Source organism: Symsagittifera roscoffensis, chromosome 5, assembly GCF_963678635.1.
Source record: "Symsagittifera roscoffensis chromosome 5, txSymRosc1.1, whole genome shotgun sequence".
NCBI lineage: Eukaryota > Metazoa > Xenacoelomorpha > Acoela > Convolutidae > Symsagittifera > Symsagittifera roscoffensis.
This window is the reverse complement of record NC_087066.1, coordinates 676,672-694,661: the sequence shown is the minus strand read 5'-3', so window position 1 is coordinate 694,661 and position 17,990 is coordinate 676,672. Positions and strand designations below refer to the sequence as shown.

At 33.0% G+C, this 17,990-nt stretch overlaps 1 protein-coding gene across 1 annotated transcript in view; it reads left to right on the top strand.

Moving 5' to 3' along the window:
- LOC134845831 (mucin-5AC-like) overlaps positions 1-17,310 on the top strand; it is a gene marked incomplete in the record, with an annotated part of 112,835 nt that extends 95,525 nt beyond the window's left edge. The window contains 1 exon segment of the mRNA XM_063862920.1: positions 16,562-17,310. Within this exon segment, the coding sequence (XP_063718990.1) occupies positions 16,562-17,310 (749 nt within the window).
- Positions 17,311-17,990: the final 680 nt, after the last annotated feature.

The window sequence follows — 17,990 nt, the reverse complement described above, 5'->3', positions numbered from 1 at the left end:
TATCGGCAAATCCTGCAGTTTCTGCAAGTTTGCGTAAATTTTGGTCTATTGATTGTCTTTGTATAGTGTCCATTTGTGTTAATAATTCTTGGAATTGTTGTGTTCTAATGTGATGTTGAATATCTGATTTTGAATAGATTCCTATTGATTGTAAGTCTATATTTGGGTTTCGAGCAATAGCGCGAATGCTTTCTGGTGAAAATTTTTTGAGTGATTGCATTAATGTGGGATATGGAGTGAGAAGATAATATTTGTTTTCATCAGGGTTTAGTTGTACTACATTGTGGCTATTTTCTGATCCACATGGGACTGCGGTATCCCAGAAATATGTTCTTCGTGAAAGTGTATCCACGAAATGTACTTTATTCTTATAAAAGATAGGGATTCTTTTATAACATCGTTTATCTTCAAAAACGTATAGTGGTGATACTTTTTTAGTACAAGTATAAAACCATAAAATGTTTCCTTCGTAGTCTAAAAAATTTGATCTATTTCCTGATAATAAGTATCCTGCGTAGGGTATTTTTAATACTGCTAGTGCAAGTGATTGTAGTATTTGTGTTCGTTCTAATTCGCATAGTTGATGTAGTGTTTCTAATTCGGAGAGTGACATTTCTTGAAAAATGCGGCTAATTGTGTAGTCTAGTTTCATATCTAAATGAATATCATAGTGGATATTACCAAAATATGTAGTATTCATTAGTGATAATTCTTGTAAGCGTGTGCTTCTGGTGTCGTAAGGTTTTAGATGTCCACCAGGTTGTCCGTTGCTTTTTTGAAAATTAACTGGTATATAGGATGTTCCTTCGTTTGGAGGATGACCTGTGGCGTATGGGTCGATTTTTACTTTACCAGTGGTCATGTCGAATCCTTTTTCATATTCAACTAATATTTCAGAGTATTGTGTTCTGTGAAGTGGATTCCTGTATTTACATGCAAGTTCTGTTTCTTGATATATTTGAAAACGTGTCAATTTATTTTCTATATTATCTATGTTTCTAAAATCGGAACTTAGTTTGCGCGATGGATGGACTTGTTCATATGGAATTGATTGTATGAAATATTTTTCGTGAAATTTTATCATACGAGCGTGTATTTTTGCTACTTGAAATGTTGTACATGTATCTTCGGGGAACCAAACAATTGTTGCTTGTGTTCTTGTTGTAGGGTCGCAATATCCTTGATCATTTTTACAAGGTAGTCGGATTCCTTGATAGATCATTGTATTATCAGATAAATCTCGTGTGAGTTGTATTTTTTCGAGTTGTATTTTCCAATCGAAAAACATTATTTCTTGGTATCCTTTATTTTTCGTGTCTGCTTTGCAGTTTGATGGGTTATTTATACCAATGTGTGGTATCCAATGTTTGTCATGTAGGTCATAGGTTAATCGTCCGTGTGCGCCGTTATACGGGTATTTTTCGTCTAGTTTTATATGTCCTTGGTGTCTTTCAAGTTGTGATTGATGTACAGAGTCTGAAAAAACTTGAAAATTAACTAATTTTCTTTGGGAGTTTTTATTTTGTGTGATGTTTAGTCTAAGTAATTCATTTTTACAATCGTCGGGATTGAGATGTAAAAGACGTTCTATATTACTTTGGTAGAATGATTCATGGTCAAGTCGGTTTTTGTTTCCGTTCGAGACTTGTGAACAATGTACTTTCTTTTCGGAAAATGTTGCTGTGAATTTATAACCTGTAACTGTTGTAGCTCGGGCTTTTGAATAGAGTGTTGCTATTATATCTGTGGTTTCTATAGCTTGTGGTTCTGTTTCACATTGTGATACCTGATTGATTGCATATTTATGTAGTGTTTTTTGTTCATTTTCTTCGCAATCGTAATGTGTTACTAATAAATCTTGTGGTCCTGTACGAGGGGAAGGGTTTATGTTTTGAATTGAGGTTATTAGAAAAAGGGTTTGGAGAAAAATTAATAATTTTAGAATATACATGTGTATGATAATCCTGAGTATGGATTATAAAATGTAATGTAACCAATTGTGTTTTTGGTGTATCTGTCGTATTTGTATATTACTTCAGTAGTTATAAACGGTGGTGGTAGTGATTGAGCTGTTATGTTAGGTGGATTTAATGGGTAGGGATGTTGGGTAATATTATTTAACTTAACTGTGATTTCAAACTTTAATTGTAAACTGTTTTGTTGGAGTATTTGAATATTGTGATCACGGATATCGTTGTGAATATCTTGGCGATATTGTAATCTATTAAGTGCCCAGTTATGAAGGCGGTTACTTTCTTGATGTTGTCCAAATAATGGTGGAGGTGCTGTGAATGTATTCCAATCTAATCTTAAAGGAATATTTATAGATGATTGTTCTCGATATCTGGCGTCGAGATTATTTGGAAAATTTAAGTTAAAGGGTAGTGGTGAAAATTGACTTATTGATGGTGTTGATGGTAGTGATAATGTTTCTGGTAGTGATGAGGATGTTGTTGTATCCGTAGAAATATCTATGGGGTCATTGACTAAATTTGGTTCACCTTGTGTGAATGAATTTGTAGTCCAATATGGTAGTCGTGATGTTAGGTTTGGGGGGTTAAAGGGATTTTCACGTATCTGTTCAGATGTTGGTGTTGAACCTAAGTAGTCTGAAGGTAGACTTGAAGTGCTTCGTTGTGAAAAAAGTGTAGGAGTTTCTGGTGTGATACCAGTGGTGTTTTCTGGAGTGGTTTGTGTTGGGGATTGAGGTATATCAAAATGAACTCGGGGAGTTTGAAAATTTCTATTTCGTCGAGGATGTATAATTTGTCTATTTATTTCTGCTGTGTTTTGGTTTTGACTAAGGTTTCGTATTCTACTTAGTTCTTGTGGTAGTGTTGGGTAAAGATTATATGTTGGTTCACTTAGGGATGCTTGTCGTTGAACTGGTTCTAGTGGTTCAGATAAACGAGCGTGCCGTTCTTCAAAAGTGTATGGATTGTCTTGAAAAGAAATTCGTGTAGATGTTTGAGGATTTTGAGTAGTTGAAGGTGGTGTTGGATTATCTTGGGATGATGTCGGTGAAGACTGATTCTGTGACTGTTGGGTAGCAATTTTTGATGGGTTTTTGAATTGTTACTTTATTGAGAAGGTTTATGTTTATTATAATATTCTTCTAAAAAAAGAATTAGAAAAATTGTTGCTAGGGCAAATGTGATGATTGCTTTCTTTATACATTTACATATTGTCAAAATGAGGGATGATAGAAATGTTATGAAAATTACAAACAATAAAAAAATATCAGTTCTACTGAAAATTGTTCGTATCATTTAGACAAGTTGTTAAAATCGTACCTGTGGATATATTCAAGGGTTTTGGAAAGTTGGAGGAATAGTTCAATTATTGTGTAGAAAATTAAAAAAATGTTACAAAAAATTATTATGATTATTAGAAAAGATTCAATGATATCAAAAAGAAATATTATAAAGGCTTGAAGTATTGAAAAAAAATGTTTAAAATTGATAAATATTTGAGCGACTGTTTGAGAGAAAAGCATTTAAGAAATGATCTCTTGGTCGAATATTTTTTGCTGTTTGAGGCGATTTTCTAGTGTGGTCGAATTATTTATTAGTTTTTTGACAAGTGGGTTGAGTTTTGTAAAAAATTGTTGGGGGCAATTTTCATGGTGACTGGGAGGTCGTCTTTTTCTTTATTTTTGTTTGTCAAATGATCCGGGGTATGGTGAGATTTTTATACTTTAGGCTAATTAAAATCTTCATTTTGTGACTTTAGGCTAAGTTATCAAATTTGTTTTGGGGGTATTCGTGGTCTGAGTTGGGGAAATATTGTTGATCTTTGGGTTATTAGATAAGGGAGGGGTACGGTATTATGGTGATATTTATTTTAGCTGTCAAGTTGGAGTGGTTTGCTTATTTTTGACCTGGAGGTTGTAAAGTTATAGTTAGAGATGTGCCTGGAGTTCTAGATTATTCGTCTAATTGATCTTAGTTTGAGTTAGAGAAAGTGGCGGATTGGATGAATCCTATTGGTCTATTTTGAACTAGAATTATTGCGTACTTTGTGAGCATGTTATTTTGAAAAATGGAAATGAAAAATGTTACGGAGGTTTCAAGATTGTGAAGTATAAAATTTTAAAATTACTTTTTAAATTCTACTTTCTTTAATATTTTAGATTGGGGGATGAACAGTTTGTAGTTTTTACGTGGTTGATTTCGGAGTCTTGTTGTCTTTCTATGTTCTGATTTGTCTATTTCTTCTTGGGGTATTATTTGTTCTGTCATTTTTCTATTTTTTCTTTGTTTTGGAGATTCTTTATGATTTTGTGTATTGTTTTTGGTGGCGGTTGGTTTTGTGTTTTGATTTTCGGTGGGGTTATCATTTTGTTCTGTGTTTTTCAGATGTGGTTCATTTTGAACGATTTTTAATCCTGTGAAAGAATATAATTGGGTTAATTCGCGGAGTGCGTATTCTTTTGGGTAATAAGGTAATAGGTTGTTTCGATGTTGAACGATTTCTTTTTTGTTTGAGTCGATAATTTTATATGTGACATCTGTGGGTTTTGCAATTATTTGATAGGGTCCTTTTCGGAGGGGTTGTAATTTTTTAGAAATTCCTTTTTGAGTATTAAAATTAGGTATTAAAACAAATGTTCCAATTTTTAAATCGGAAGCTGGTGTAAAACGTGAATTGATTTGTTCATTAATGTTTTGTCTTTGTAATAACTTTTTTGTTATTTTTTGATAAATTTCATTGTGTTTTTTATCTCTATTTAAAATCCATTCGGTGTGTGTACCGGAGGCTAATTTAAGAATTTGTGGGTGATGAAAATGATCTTCATCGTGTGTATGTAAAGGTAGGTTATAACAAATTGATTCTTTATTTGGTTGACAATAACCTTGTGCGGTTTTATGGGAATTTGCTGTAAACATTATTGGTTTGCGTGGCTTTTGGTTGAAAACCATTTCATATGGTGACATTCCTAAAGTTGTCGTGATTTGTGAATTATATGCTAAGGGAAATAATTTTACATCTGCTGACCATTCGGTATATTTTGTATCATTTCCGTTGATGATACATCTAAGATATTCTTGTAGTGAACGGTTCATACCTTCGACTAAGCCGTTTGTCCAAGGTGCATGAGATGTACGTGGTTTGTGTTTAATGTTGTATAAATGACATAGTGTTATTATTTCATTATTTATGAATTCTGTACCATTGTCTGTAACTAAAATTTCTGGTAGTCCAAATTTTGCTATCCAGTGTTCATAGAGTGTTGTGTATGCGTAATAAGCGTTACAATGTGGTACTGGGTTAAGTGCTACATAATGTGTAAATGCGTCAACAATTACCATAATGTAGGAGTTTCCTTCTGATGAGGGTGAAATTGGTCCTTTAGTATCAAATGAGATACGGTGATTAAAGTATAAACTTTGTCCTTTAAAATCTTGTTTTTGTGCTACTTGTTTTTGATTTGGGTAAGGTTTATTTAGCTGACATACTATACAATCATTGCATAGTACTTTTATCCAAATTGGTGCATTTGGGAAGTAAAAATTTTGTATAAAATTTGAATATGTTTTTTCTGATCCAGAGTGTCCTTTAATATTTTGTGTATGTGAAATATTAAAAGCTATAAGAATCATACTTATAGGGAGACAGGGAACTGTAGATTCATTCAGGTTATACTCTAAAAGGTCTGTATTTTCGTTAATTGTTGTATTGTTAAACTTGCGAAAATATCGGAGGAGTGTTTTGTTTCCTAGAATGGTTGAATCTGCTTTGTTAGGTTTAGTTTTATATTTGTGCCATGATTTCAGTTGTCGAATTATCGGGTCAAGATTTTGATATTGTTTCAGTGTTGAAATTGTAATCGTATCTGTTGGGGGGAGAAAAATGTTTTCAAATTCGAATTGAGATAAGGGTATTGTATCAAGTGGGTCGTGAAGGTCAAAAACTTGATTTATTGTGTATTTTGAATCATTTGTTTGTGGTCCTGATAAATTTATTTTATCAGTTAAATCTTCTTTTTCAATTAGTGGAAAATGGTCTTTTTTAGGTAGGTGTTGTTTTGTTCGTTTTTGTTGGGTGTTATTTTTTATCCATTGAGAATATGGAATTGGTTTAAAAGTTGATGTTCCAAGTAGGTCAACTTCATAATGATTATTTTGACAATCTAAATAAAGTGGGAAATGTTGTAAATTATTTATTTGTGACTGTTCAATATCAGTTTTAACTGCATATTTGCATTCTAATCGAGGTGATGTTTCGTTTTCTGCAAGGTAGAATTTTATGTTTTTGGGTATTTCAACTGTTGTTTTTCGTGTAAGTAATTCAGGTGGTGTATTTCGACTTAAGGTGTCTGGTAATGCAAGATTTTTTCCTGCAGTCCAAACTATATGTAAGTTTGGAAACTTCATTAGAATTAGTTGAAATCTGTAAACTCGGTGGTTTGGGTTAGATTTCTGTGTAAAAAGAAAGATGATTGGTTTGTGGTCTGTGAATAAAACTGTGGGATGTTTTGATCCAAGTATCAGAAATTCATATTCTGTAAGTGTATATATTATGGCTGTACATTCTCTCATTAGAGTTGAGAGTCGTAGCTCTGCTTGAGTGAATAATCGAGAATTTGCTGATATTAGGTTCATTTTATTTGTACCATTATGTGATTGTAATAATGCTGCGCCGATGCCAAAGTTCGAAGCATCGCACATTGCATAAAATGGTTGATCAGGGTCTGGAATTGTGTTTGAAATTTGTTCAGTTAAAAGTTTCTTTATTTCTTCGAATCGTGTTTGATGTTCTGTATTCCATTCAAAATTATTTTGTTGTCTAAGGATGTTGTAAAATGGTCGTAGGTATAATTGCATTTTATAAACATATTTACTTAAAAAGTTTAACATTCCAAGGAACTCTTGGATTTTCTTTTTATTTGTTGGTGGTTGAAGTTTTTGAATAGCGTCAATGCGTGATTTCAGTGGAGTGATTGTTTTTCTTTCTATGTTATGTCCTAAGAATTTAACTCTTGTCAAAAAGAAATGTGATTTATCGGGGGCGGCCTTCAGATTTTCGTTCTGAAGTATTTGGTGATATTGTTCTAAAACTTTGAACATTTCGTCTTTTGTTTGTGATTGCATAAAAACATCGTCTAGATAGGTGATTGCGTTTTTCTTGAGTATTAGTGGTCTAAAAATTTTGCTCATAAAGGCTGAAAATGCTGCTGGTCCTATGGATATTCCATAGAATAAGCGGTTGAATTCATATTGTTGGTTTCCGATAACAAATTGTGTTAAACGTCGTGATTGTTCATCTAGTGGCATTTGATTGTATGCACTATTCATGTCGGCGGTTGTGAAGTATTTGCCGTTTATTTTTGTTAAAATAACTTGTATTGGTTCAATGGGCCAATTACATTTTGATTCATCTATTAGTGAATTGAGGTATCTAGCATCGAGAACGATTTTTAATGATTCTCCTTTAGCTAGAATGATAACGGGATTGATGAATGTGTTGCCTTTTGGTTGTTCTTCTTTATTAACCAGGTGATATAATGTTGTATTGCTCTAAAATATCGAGTAATCTGTTTACTTTATCATGTAAGTGAATTGGTACTTTACTTGCTCTCTGTTTTTTGAAAACTGCGTCTGGTTTTAATGGGAGATGTAGTGATGAACTGATTTTGCCAACATCGAATTTTGATGTTGCATAGACTGATGAATATTGAATTAGCTGTTTGGCTAACTTTTCGAATTCGTCTTGTGTTATTTGTGAATGTTGGAAATTAAACATTGTTAAAAATTTCTGTTGGTCCTCTGTGTAGTTACTGATGTTGAATGTAGGTTTGAAATATGGAGTTTTTGTGAAATAATCCGTATTTCTGTTTTCGTTACTTATTATATTATTTATAGATAATTCTTCATTAAGAATTGTAGATTGACAAATATCTAGTAATTGGAGTATATTATTTACGCGATAGGCTTTTTCGTGTATTGGTGATATTGTAGCGTTAGTTTCACAATATCCTAAAAGTCCTAAAGGTAATGTTACTTGGTAAGGTGTGTTGTTATAAACATGTAAGGAAATAATATCTGAATTCGAATTTTTCAAATATTTTATTGAAGAGATTGTGATTTTGAAAAATTTATGAATAGGTTTGAATTCAAAATCTGACATATAAAATTTTTGTCTATTTTGTTCTTTATCATATTGATGAACTTGTTTTATTGAAAAATTATAGATGTTTCCTGATAGTGGTTTCAGGTGTTTTCTTTGTTGGTTAAATATCGGATAAAATTTTGAAAAGAATGGTGGTTGTTTATTTAATCGCTGAAAAAATGTTAATGATGTTTCTTTTGTTTTTGTATATTTATCTTTGATTAATATTTTACTATTTAGTATGTTAATTGTTGGTATATACTTTGAAATAAATGGTATTCCAATGATGTTATATTTAATATCAGTAATATGGAATATTTGTTTAAATGGCTTGTTTAGAAGTTTGCTTTGCTCCATTGTTCTGGTAGGGAGGAGAAATAATTGGATTTTTCCGTAGTTTATCAATGTTGATCATTGTGCTGTCGCTAGTTTACTGGTGGTTTCAAGAGGTGTTAGCTTCGGATGTAAAGTTTTTATTTCATTCCATGTGGGAATGTTTATTATGTTTGATTCTGCTCCTGAATCAATTAAAAAATCTATTTCAAGGTCTGGTGGTTGAAATTCTTTATTTCTTGGGCTTTCTAAGAGAAATGGTATTGTCCAAATTTTTTCTTTGGGTTGTTCTTTTTGTATATTTTGGTAAATGTGGTTTGTATCTAAGCATTTTGTTTTGACATTTTGATTGGGTTGTTCTGTAGTAATTTTTGCATTTATTTCTTGCGTTGTTGGTGTGGAATTTATGGGTGTAGTGTAATGATTTTGAAGAAATTCTGATTGATTTTCATATATGTGTGATGGAAAGGGTTGTTCATATATGACAGATTCATAGTCATTTTCGACTTTTATCATATTGATAGCAAGAGTGTTTTCAGTATCACTTTCTGAATCTGATGATGTACAATTTATTTGATTGAGTTGTAACGTATCAGTTACTGTGTCATCAATACCTGGGGGGTCTGATGTTGTTTCTGGGTTAGCTTGTACTTGATTGATTTGTCTTTGATGTTTAGGTGTACTACTTCTATGACGATTATTAGAGTTATTGTAGTGATTATTATTCCGGTGTGGTGATTGGGAATAATTTCTATAACGATTATTATAACTTGGGTGTCGATTTTGTGAATTATTTCGCGATCTGTTTTGGTAACTATTGTTTGGTCTGTTATAGTTTGATCTATTATATGAGTTATTTCTTGATCGATTGTTCGGGTAATTCTGGTTTCGGTTGTTTGAATAACTTCTGTTTCGATTATAGGAGTAGTTTCTATTCCTATTGTATGATGAATTTCGTGATTGGTTGTTTGGATAATAGTTATTTCTTGATTGGGAATTAGATCTAGAAACAAATCGTTGTGTATTTGAATTTGATCTGGAGTAGTTATTTCGACTATTCGGTCTATTGTAGTGATTTTGTGATGAATTATACGTGTTTCTTCGTTCTGGTGATCTTCCTCTATAACTTGAGTTATATGGAGATTGATTTCTTGTATAACTTGTATTGTTCGGGAGTGGTTTTCCTGAACTGTTGTTGCTGTATACATTTTTGTTTGGTAGATTTTGATCTTTTTTCATGTATTGATAAAATGATTTATTTGGTTCTTTGTATTTTTGAGGTTTATTTTGACTATCTTGCTGTTTTTGTCTACATTCGGAAATACTATGTCCGTATCGTCGGCAATAATTACACCATTTTTTGAAAGATGGTTTGCCTTTAAAGTTCGGGTTCTTTTCGTAAATATTGAGTATTTCAGTGATTTTTTCAACGAGATCTGTTTCTGATTCTTGTATATTATTAATATTAGTGGGAGTCGTTTCAATTTTGTTAACGTATTGTAATTTCAAATTCTCTGTTTCTTCTAGTTTCATCGTGATTTCTGCTTGTTCTAGTTTGTCTACTAGTTTTCTAAAATCTAAATCGGGTTCTCGAATTGAAGAAGGATGGGATGCTCTCTTTTTTATTGCTATTTTTCTTAATTGTGGTGTTAAGGTCATCATTAAGATTTCTGTCATCTTAGTGTTTTTATAGTCGTGTGTATTTAGTGAATATGCTTTTCGAACTAGTGTTTCGATTCTTACTGCTATTTGCTTGATGGTTTCGTTTGGTAATCTGCGAATTTCATTACATAAAACTCTTTGTTGTTGTTTGTTTCTTTCGGAGTCAAACATTTTTGAAAATTCTTGTGTAAATCTTTTCCAGTTTGATTTTATTTCTTGAGGTAGTACTGAAAACCATTTTTGGGCTGCGCCATCTAAGGTTGTTTGTATCAACGCTGTGCGTCGATGTATCCAGTTTTGATGTAGTGGCGTGTTAATTGGTTCAGGTCCTATATTTAAAATTAAATTTGCTGTTACTGCGTTTAAATAATCTTCTACAGAGTATTCAGGGTCTGTTCCTGTGAAAACCATTAAAGGTTTATTTGATGTTATTGATGATCCACCCATAAGGTATGGATTCATTGTCATTTGTAATGATTCAGCTGCATTTGGCATTTGAGAAAAATTTGAAAGTTGGTTTCTTGTTATTTCATGTTGTTGAAGATAATACGGGAGTGGTATTTCATTTTGCATTTGTGATGGTTGATACGAGTGTGTAGTCATTGGATTTTGTTGTTGAATTGGTTGAAAAGATTGTATATTAATTGGATTTTGTTGTTGAATTGGTTGTTGATATTGTGCATCTATTGATTGTGGGGAAAAATTTCTATGATTTGTACGTGTTTTCTGTATTCCTTGTCTACGATATTCTTGAGTATTTGGTGCAAATATATCTGGTTGTAAAAAATCTTCATCTGAGGATAAATAATCCATTTGATAAGATGTTTGTTTTTTATTTTTATTTTGTTGAAAAAATGGGTAGTTTTCACTGCGATCCTGTGGAGGATTTGGTTGAAAATTTTTTGAATTATATTGGGCTGTTGGGTTATCCCAGTTTCGAGGTTTTGTATATTGATTAAAATTTCTTTGTGGTTGATAATTTGTTTTTGATGGATGTGTATAATTATAATTATGGTCTGCAAAGTTGTTTCTAGTGAATGTTTTGCGTGTTTTTGATGGTATTGTCATGGGTTTGTATGTTTGGTAATCCATATATGAATATTTAGGGGCAACCGAAGGTTTAACGGTTGATTGTAAGGTTACCTGTGTTTGTGAAGGATTTGTATTTCTTGGTGTTGTTAAATTTGGGCGTATTGGTGAAATACTTTGTTGTGTAGTTGTTGTGTGTACAATTTCTTCATTTATGAAGTGTGATGGTGTCTGGATATCTTGTTGAGTAAGATTCCTAGTTCCATTGAGGTTTTCATTGTGTATGACTGTAGAGTTTAAACTATTATTTTGTGTATCGGGTAAAAATGTATTATAGTTTAATGGTGTTGCATCAATTGTTAATGGTATTACTCTTACATAATCTCTTATGTAAGATATTGTACCTATTGCTTGACTTGAGATTGATTGTGGAAAGCTTATAAATGCGGGGTGAGACCATTCGGGGTCCCAAACATAATCTGATTGTTCTGTGATAGCGGTATCATCGTTCGAATTTTGGGGTCTAAAATTTTTTCTTGCTTGTGCAATTAAATCAATATTGTGTGTAAAATAATCTATTATGAACCATGCTAAAATTTTTTGTAAATCGTGTTTGGTATGTTGTGAAACGTCGTCTTTCGTGAAATTTTCTTTAATGATGTTTAAATAACTAGAGAGTAGTGTGATTTCATGTCGTACTCTTAAATGTTTAGATGTTTCTGTCGGTGAGACATTTGTTAATGGGAGTTCATTTTCTAATATCGAAATATAACTATATATTAGTGCGAAAACTTCATTGGTGAAAATGGAGTTTGCTCTTTGTGAGTTATGGTATTGGATGCTTTTTATATATTCTAAAAAAACTTTTGAAAATTCTAAATCAAGGTCGTCTGTTTGAATAGTATATGTTGTATTATTATGGTTTGGGGAAGTGAATTCTATAGAGTATATTCCATACTGTTGTGTTATGTTGCATATATCTTTTAGATAGTGATCTATGATTTGTCTTTTGATTTTTACATCGGGGAACTCTGTTTTACATGGACTGATTCCGGGTTCAAATAAATTTACGAGTAAATTTTGACAAAATATGTGTTGTCCTCTATCAGTATCTGCATCTACTATAAAGGGAAAGATTTCATCATCATCTGGAGTTTCTTCACCTGGCGTGTGTGTTGAGCTCATTTTTTCGTTTGATGACTGTTAATATATAATTATTAATGTGTCGAATTGGTTGATTCCAATTGTATAGATGTACTGGTTTTTGTTTGTACTGTTTTTTTATTCTTCTTTTTCCTCTTTGTGATGAATTTGAAGTTGTTTCTGAGTCAGAAAAATATAATTGATCGTGTTGTGGGTAATTTTTATCTATTGATTCTTTTAGTTTGTAAAGTTCGTCTAAACTGTTGGTTTCTGATTCTGAAAATGCGTTTCGATTTTTTGAAAATCTTTTTCGTGTTATTTGTCTTTGTTTAGTTATTATTTTTCTCTTTAGTGTTTGTCGTTTTGTTCGAATGTATCCAACTGTTTGTGTATGAGGTGTGATTACAAGGTCGTATTTTTTGTTATCTATTTCACAATTGTGTAAAATGATTGTTTGTTTATTTCCTAGGTTTTTAAATGACATAAGGTTTAGAATGACGGATGCAAAAGGTTGTTAAATGATTTCTATTGACTTAAACTGTTAGTTCTTACGATTTTTTGGTTAGCTTAACCTGGGTCTAGTTGTTCAGGGTTGGAGAGAAAAGTATATCGATTCCGAAGAATGATTTTTACTTTCTCGTGACTAGTATAAGCTAAGGTGTTAACTTACTTAATCTTACTTAGGGGTAATGATTGTGTTCAAGGGTTGGAGAATAGTAAATCGATCCACAAGGTTCAGGTATAATTAGAACGCGAGTAGTTCGTTAGATACTATTTTAAACTTACTAAGTCTAAGATTTATCCTGGGTCTGGTAAGAGGAGGGGTCAAGTGAAGGATGAATAACCGAAGTTCTTCACTGTTTATCCTAATTTGAATGATTAGTTTTGTTTAAAAATTTCTATTAGTCTTGGGTCTTTAGAAAGGGTTGGGTAGTGAATCGACGTTTGAGGTCGTTAGACACTAATTAAGTGGGTGGGGGAGAACAAAGTTGTTCTGTTTGATCCAAGGATAAGCCTTGATGATCAAATTTAAAATTTAATTAAGTAGAAAATGATTTAAGATCCAAGGATAAGCCTTGATGATCTGATTTTAAATTAAGTGACTTTAAGTTTTAATAAAGTTTTAAATTTGTGTAAAGGAAAGATTTAGTGTTTTGATGATATTAGTGAGTTTATGATTGTTGTTATGTTTTAGGTGATGAAGCTGGAACAACAGGATGATTTATGATTACTAACCATTTATTGTCATGCTACTAATTTTTATTTTTATTTTCCAATAAATATTTTTCAAACATGTTTTGTATAATACTGCAGAATTTTAGGAAAACGATCTTAGATCTTTTTATCAATCGTTATTGTATAATATTAATTTGTTTAGCGCCTGAAATGATTTTGAAGATTTACTTCAAGGTTTTATGTTTGCAAATGGAAATCTAAATTCATTGCAAGTAGTATTCGAAATATAAAAGTTTGTTCTGGCTTTTGCCGAACTATCATATAACTATACGGCAAGTTTCTACTTTGTCGTATGTCGTCTTTGGTTCGATGTCTTCTTCCAATTCCGGGTAGTTCTATTATGGTTCGGAATATTGGCTCGGATCTATTGAGTCGGAGAGACATTTCAATTAAATTATTGTCGTATAACATTTTGTAAATGTTTTTGTCTAATTTCTAATCTAATTTTGGTTAATTCTAATCTAGTAAGGTCTTGTTCGAGACTTATGGTCGCACCAGATGAGTTAGGACTGGAGTGTATAACTCATAGAGTAATTTCGGATAGGGTACACCGTCTGCTCGTCACGCTATCTTATTTTCGGCCGGATAGATTCGTGCAACTTCTTAGTCTAATACCGATCCTAATCTTACTCTTATACTATCTAGTCTCAGGTTGTTTAACTAGTCTCTGCTAGGCTCAATAGATCTAGGGTATACTGGTTTATTGCGGCTGCTGAAGTGCTCGGGAGAGTCCAACTAATTTCTAAGTTAAATTCAAATCTCTCTGGTGCTGAAATTACAAGTAACTTCAGCACTTACAAATAAGTGGGTTGTTAGTTAGATGGATCATGATTGGTTAATATTAAATACTTTACATTGGTAAAACATTTAATTTATCCAATCATAAAATATAGTTTAGATCAGGTTCCACATCGCCAAAAATCAAATCTTATTTTGTCATTTAAAGCTCTAACTCGTACGTTGTGGCACGATGTTTTTATTGCATTAAGTTCACTCGTCATGCTCTGTGGTTTCTACGTCTTCGATTAAGAAGTTGGTTGTATTTGAAACTTTCTCATAATAGCCGTTACCTCTAATTCTAGCTTTACTTCCCTCTTCTCCCACATCTTCGAAAAACTTTTTAAACTCAACTTTTGAAAGCTATTTTGCTACGCTGTGATTCTTTTGTTAGGTATGCCTGACCTTGAAGTCTGTATCTGAAAAACAGAGAATTTAAGACATGATTCTCCGGATGACCAAAAATACTTATCATAAAATTTTCATATATGATTATAATATAATATGATTATATCATATAATATAATTTCGAGCAATTCCATTAATACAGAAAATTTTAGGAAAATTCTAATATAAGCATTTTTTCATTTATGGAAATTGTAGGACAAGCATTTTTTCATACCCGCATCCAGTTTCAAGCGTTAATAATCTAGTATATTACAGTTTTAGTCTCAACCTTACTAAAATAGAGAATCAATTGATTTTAATTGATTAATAATCGATTATAATCTCTCTTTTTAAAACAAATTATAATTAATAATAATCCATTTTAATCGATTATAATCGATTATTTAGTTGTTCGTTTTCTGATACCTTTATAATAAGTTATAATTGATTATAATTCATGATTTTTATTCCAATTTCTAACTCATGAGTTTTGCACAAAAATGTATTATAATCGATTGTAATTGATTATAATCCATTTAGTTTGTCCATTTTGTCTTCGAAGTTGCCTCTAAAAAGCTTAAATTTTGTGCTTTTTGTAGATATTGGTTACTGCGAAAATTGACAAAAATGTTTTTAAAGTTTCAAATCAATTCGAATTTATAAGGTTTATTGAAAAAAACTTGATTTAAAGAACGTTTTCTCAAAACTTTTGGGATGTGTTTGTGACCGAACACAAGTGACTAAAACCAAGGTTTACTCAAAACTAGTGTCACTAAAGAGTTAATCGTCTGGCATTTACAATGCATTGGAAACGACCTGAAGGGAATAAGAAATCTCTTCACAAATCATGTACTGAAAGCATCAAACTTTTAAATTTTAGCAAAAATTTTCAAAAATGATTTTTTTTCAAATAGGAATTTTCAAACTATCAGACATTGATCAAGGCATAGATAAGCATGCCATACAAAACATATAGGAGTTTTTAACCTACTTGAAAAAAATTATCCAGAGAAACTGAAAAAATCCAATTTTCGTGTATCCAGGACTACGTTATTGGAAAATGTTTGCTTGCGTACAAAATTCGATTTGCTGTTGAAAAAAAACAAAAAAAAATTTTGGGGCACATTCAATATTACATGGAAAATTTTTTGTTGTCGCCATCAAAAAATGCTAGTCATACAATTTTCATATACGGAAATTGTATGATAACTATTTTTTCCAAAAAAAAGTTTAGTTTTTTCCATCACTAGACTGTTTTGTTTGGTTCAAATAGCCGCAAACTAGTTCAAATCCTTTTTCATTGATTTTGTGAAATTGTATGAAAATTGTATGATTAGCATTTTTTCATACATTTGATGTATGATAAGCAATTTTGGTGTACGGAATTGTAAGCAGGGCGGATATTGGGGGGGGGGGGGGAGGGAGCGGGGACGGACGTCTTCTTCCTCATGGATTCGACCCCCTGCCGACCCAAAGGGTCCCCCTTTGTACTATTTTGAAATTTCCATTTTTGGTGACGCACCCTAAAAATTTTCTCAAAGCTCCTTTGGTGCCAATTTATATTAATTTAAAAAGTGCCTAAAAACGTTTTTTCTGGCCTGCTTGTATCAAAATTTTGCCTGCAATGCAGAAAATTTGGCCAAAACAGGGACTTTTTAGTGCTTTGGGAGAGCTCGAAAAATCTATTTGCTCGACCTAAAAAAAAGCCGTCATAAATTTCGAAAACTTTTTTGAAAATCCCCCCCCCCCCCATCGAGAAAGTCCTAGATCCGCCCTCAGACTCAGTTAACTCAAATTTTCAAAATTGTGTTATATTCTTTGACTAGCAGATTCTCTGTACAATTTAAAAGTCTCTGGTGTGCCTTAATGAGTGTTGTTTTAGATGGGCGTCCTGTCCAGTCGGGAAGTGGCGTGGGAGGGAATCCGAAGAAGACAACACCTGGCAGTAGGACACCAGTGGTAGCACCGGCAAGGGGAGGGGCCACAGCAAGGGCTGCAGTGGGGGGATCAGACAGTAAGCAGAGGCAGAGTAGTGGGGGGAAGAGCACGACAGGGGGGCGGGACAAGAAAGGAGGAGTGCAGGGTAGCATGAAGGGGGGAGGAGTAGCGGAGGCGAAAGTGGACAGGACAGTAAATGAGGGGGACGATAAGGAGAAGGCGAAAGGGACAGAAGAGAAGGAAGGGGACGGTAGTGTGGGGGATCAGACGACAGATAATTCACAGGAGGCTGGTGGACAGATTAAGTTAGAGGGGGAGGAGGATGGAGAAGGGGAGGTGGAGGGGGAGGGGGAGGGGGGTGAAGTGTCATTAGAGAACGCAGAAGGGGAGGCAGCAGATAAACAGACACCGTCGGAGAATTTAGTGGACAAGGAAGCCTCAATAGACAAGCAGTCCCACTCACCACAGGGAGGGGAGGAAGTTGAGCCAGCAGTGGGGGAGGGAGAAGGTGGAGAGTGTGGGGAAAAGAAGACGGATATTCCTGAGGAAGCAGCAGTGGCAGCAGCAGCAGCAGAAGAGGAAGAAGAGAGTAAAGATGCAAAGGCTGAAGTGGAAGTTGGAGGGGAAGGAGGAGTGTTGGATGATAAAGGACCAGAGGGAGAGAGAGGGGGAGAGGAAGCCACTGCTGAGTAGTGAAGTTGCATCTATAAAAAAGAAGAAGAAAGAGTGACATAAAACTCTGCGACTGGTTACAGATTATTGTTTTATATGAAAAAAAAAAAGAAAACATTGACTGTTTCTATGTATTAACTTTTCAACAATTAATACTTTTTATTCCATTTTGCAGTAAACCAACTTGATATATTCGATTGAATGTTCTCAACCCTCTCAAATTGAATTAGAATTATTTTCTCCCTCTACAATTTTAAGCCAGATCAAAAAAAGTGTTTTGTTTTCCAAGGCGGATAAGTTTTGTTATCAAAATTTGTAATCGATACGCACTAATCAAGCAGCAAAAAAAAACAAAAAAAAATGAAGCAAATTTTCGAAAACAATCTCAAAACTCAATAGAAACAGTCGGAATATAAACCGCGATCTAGACTTGAAACTATTTTGAGTTGTGCGAAAAGCTGTGCAAAAAACTGCAAATCTTTAGAAACGCAAGAATTGAAGAAAAAATAAATTGAGATTTCAGGTTTTCATTTTAAATTTGATTTCACTTTTAAAAACGCAAAAGATAAATTTTTTGCGAACGAGACAATATTCCAAACTTAATTTTAAGCCAGATTTTTGAACAGTCGTCTCGAAGAGTTAAACGTCTCAACAATTTTTTTGCAGGATGATTGATACATCGCATGGTCTTGTTTTTTTTT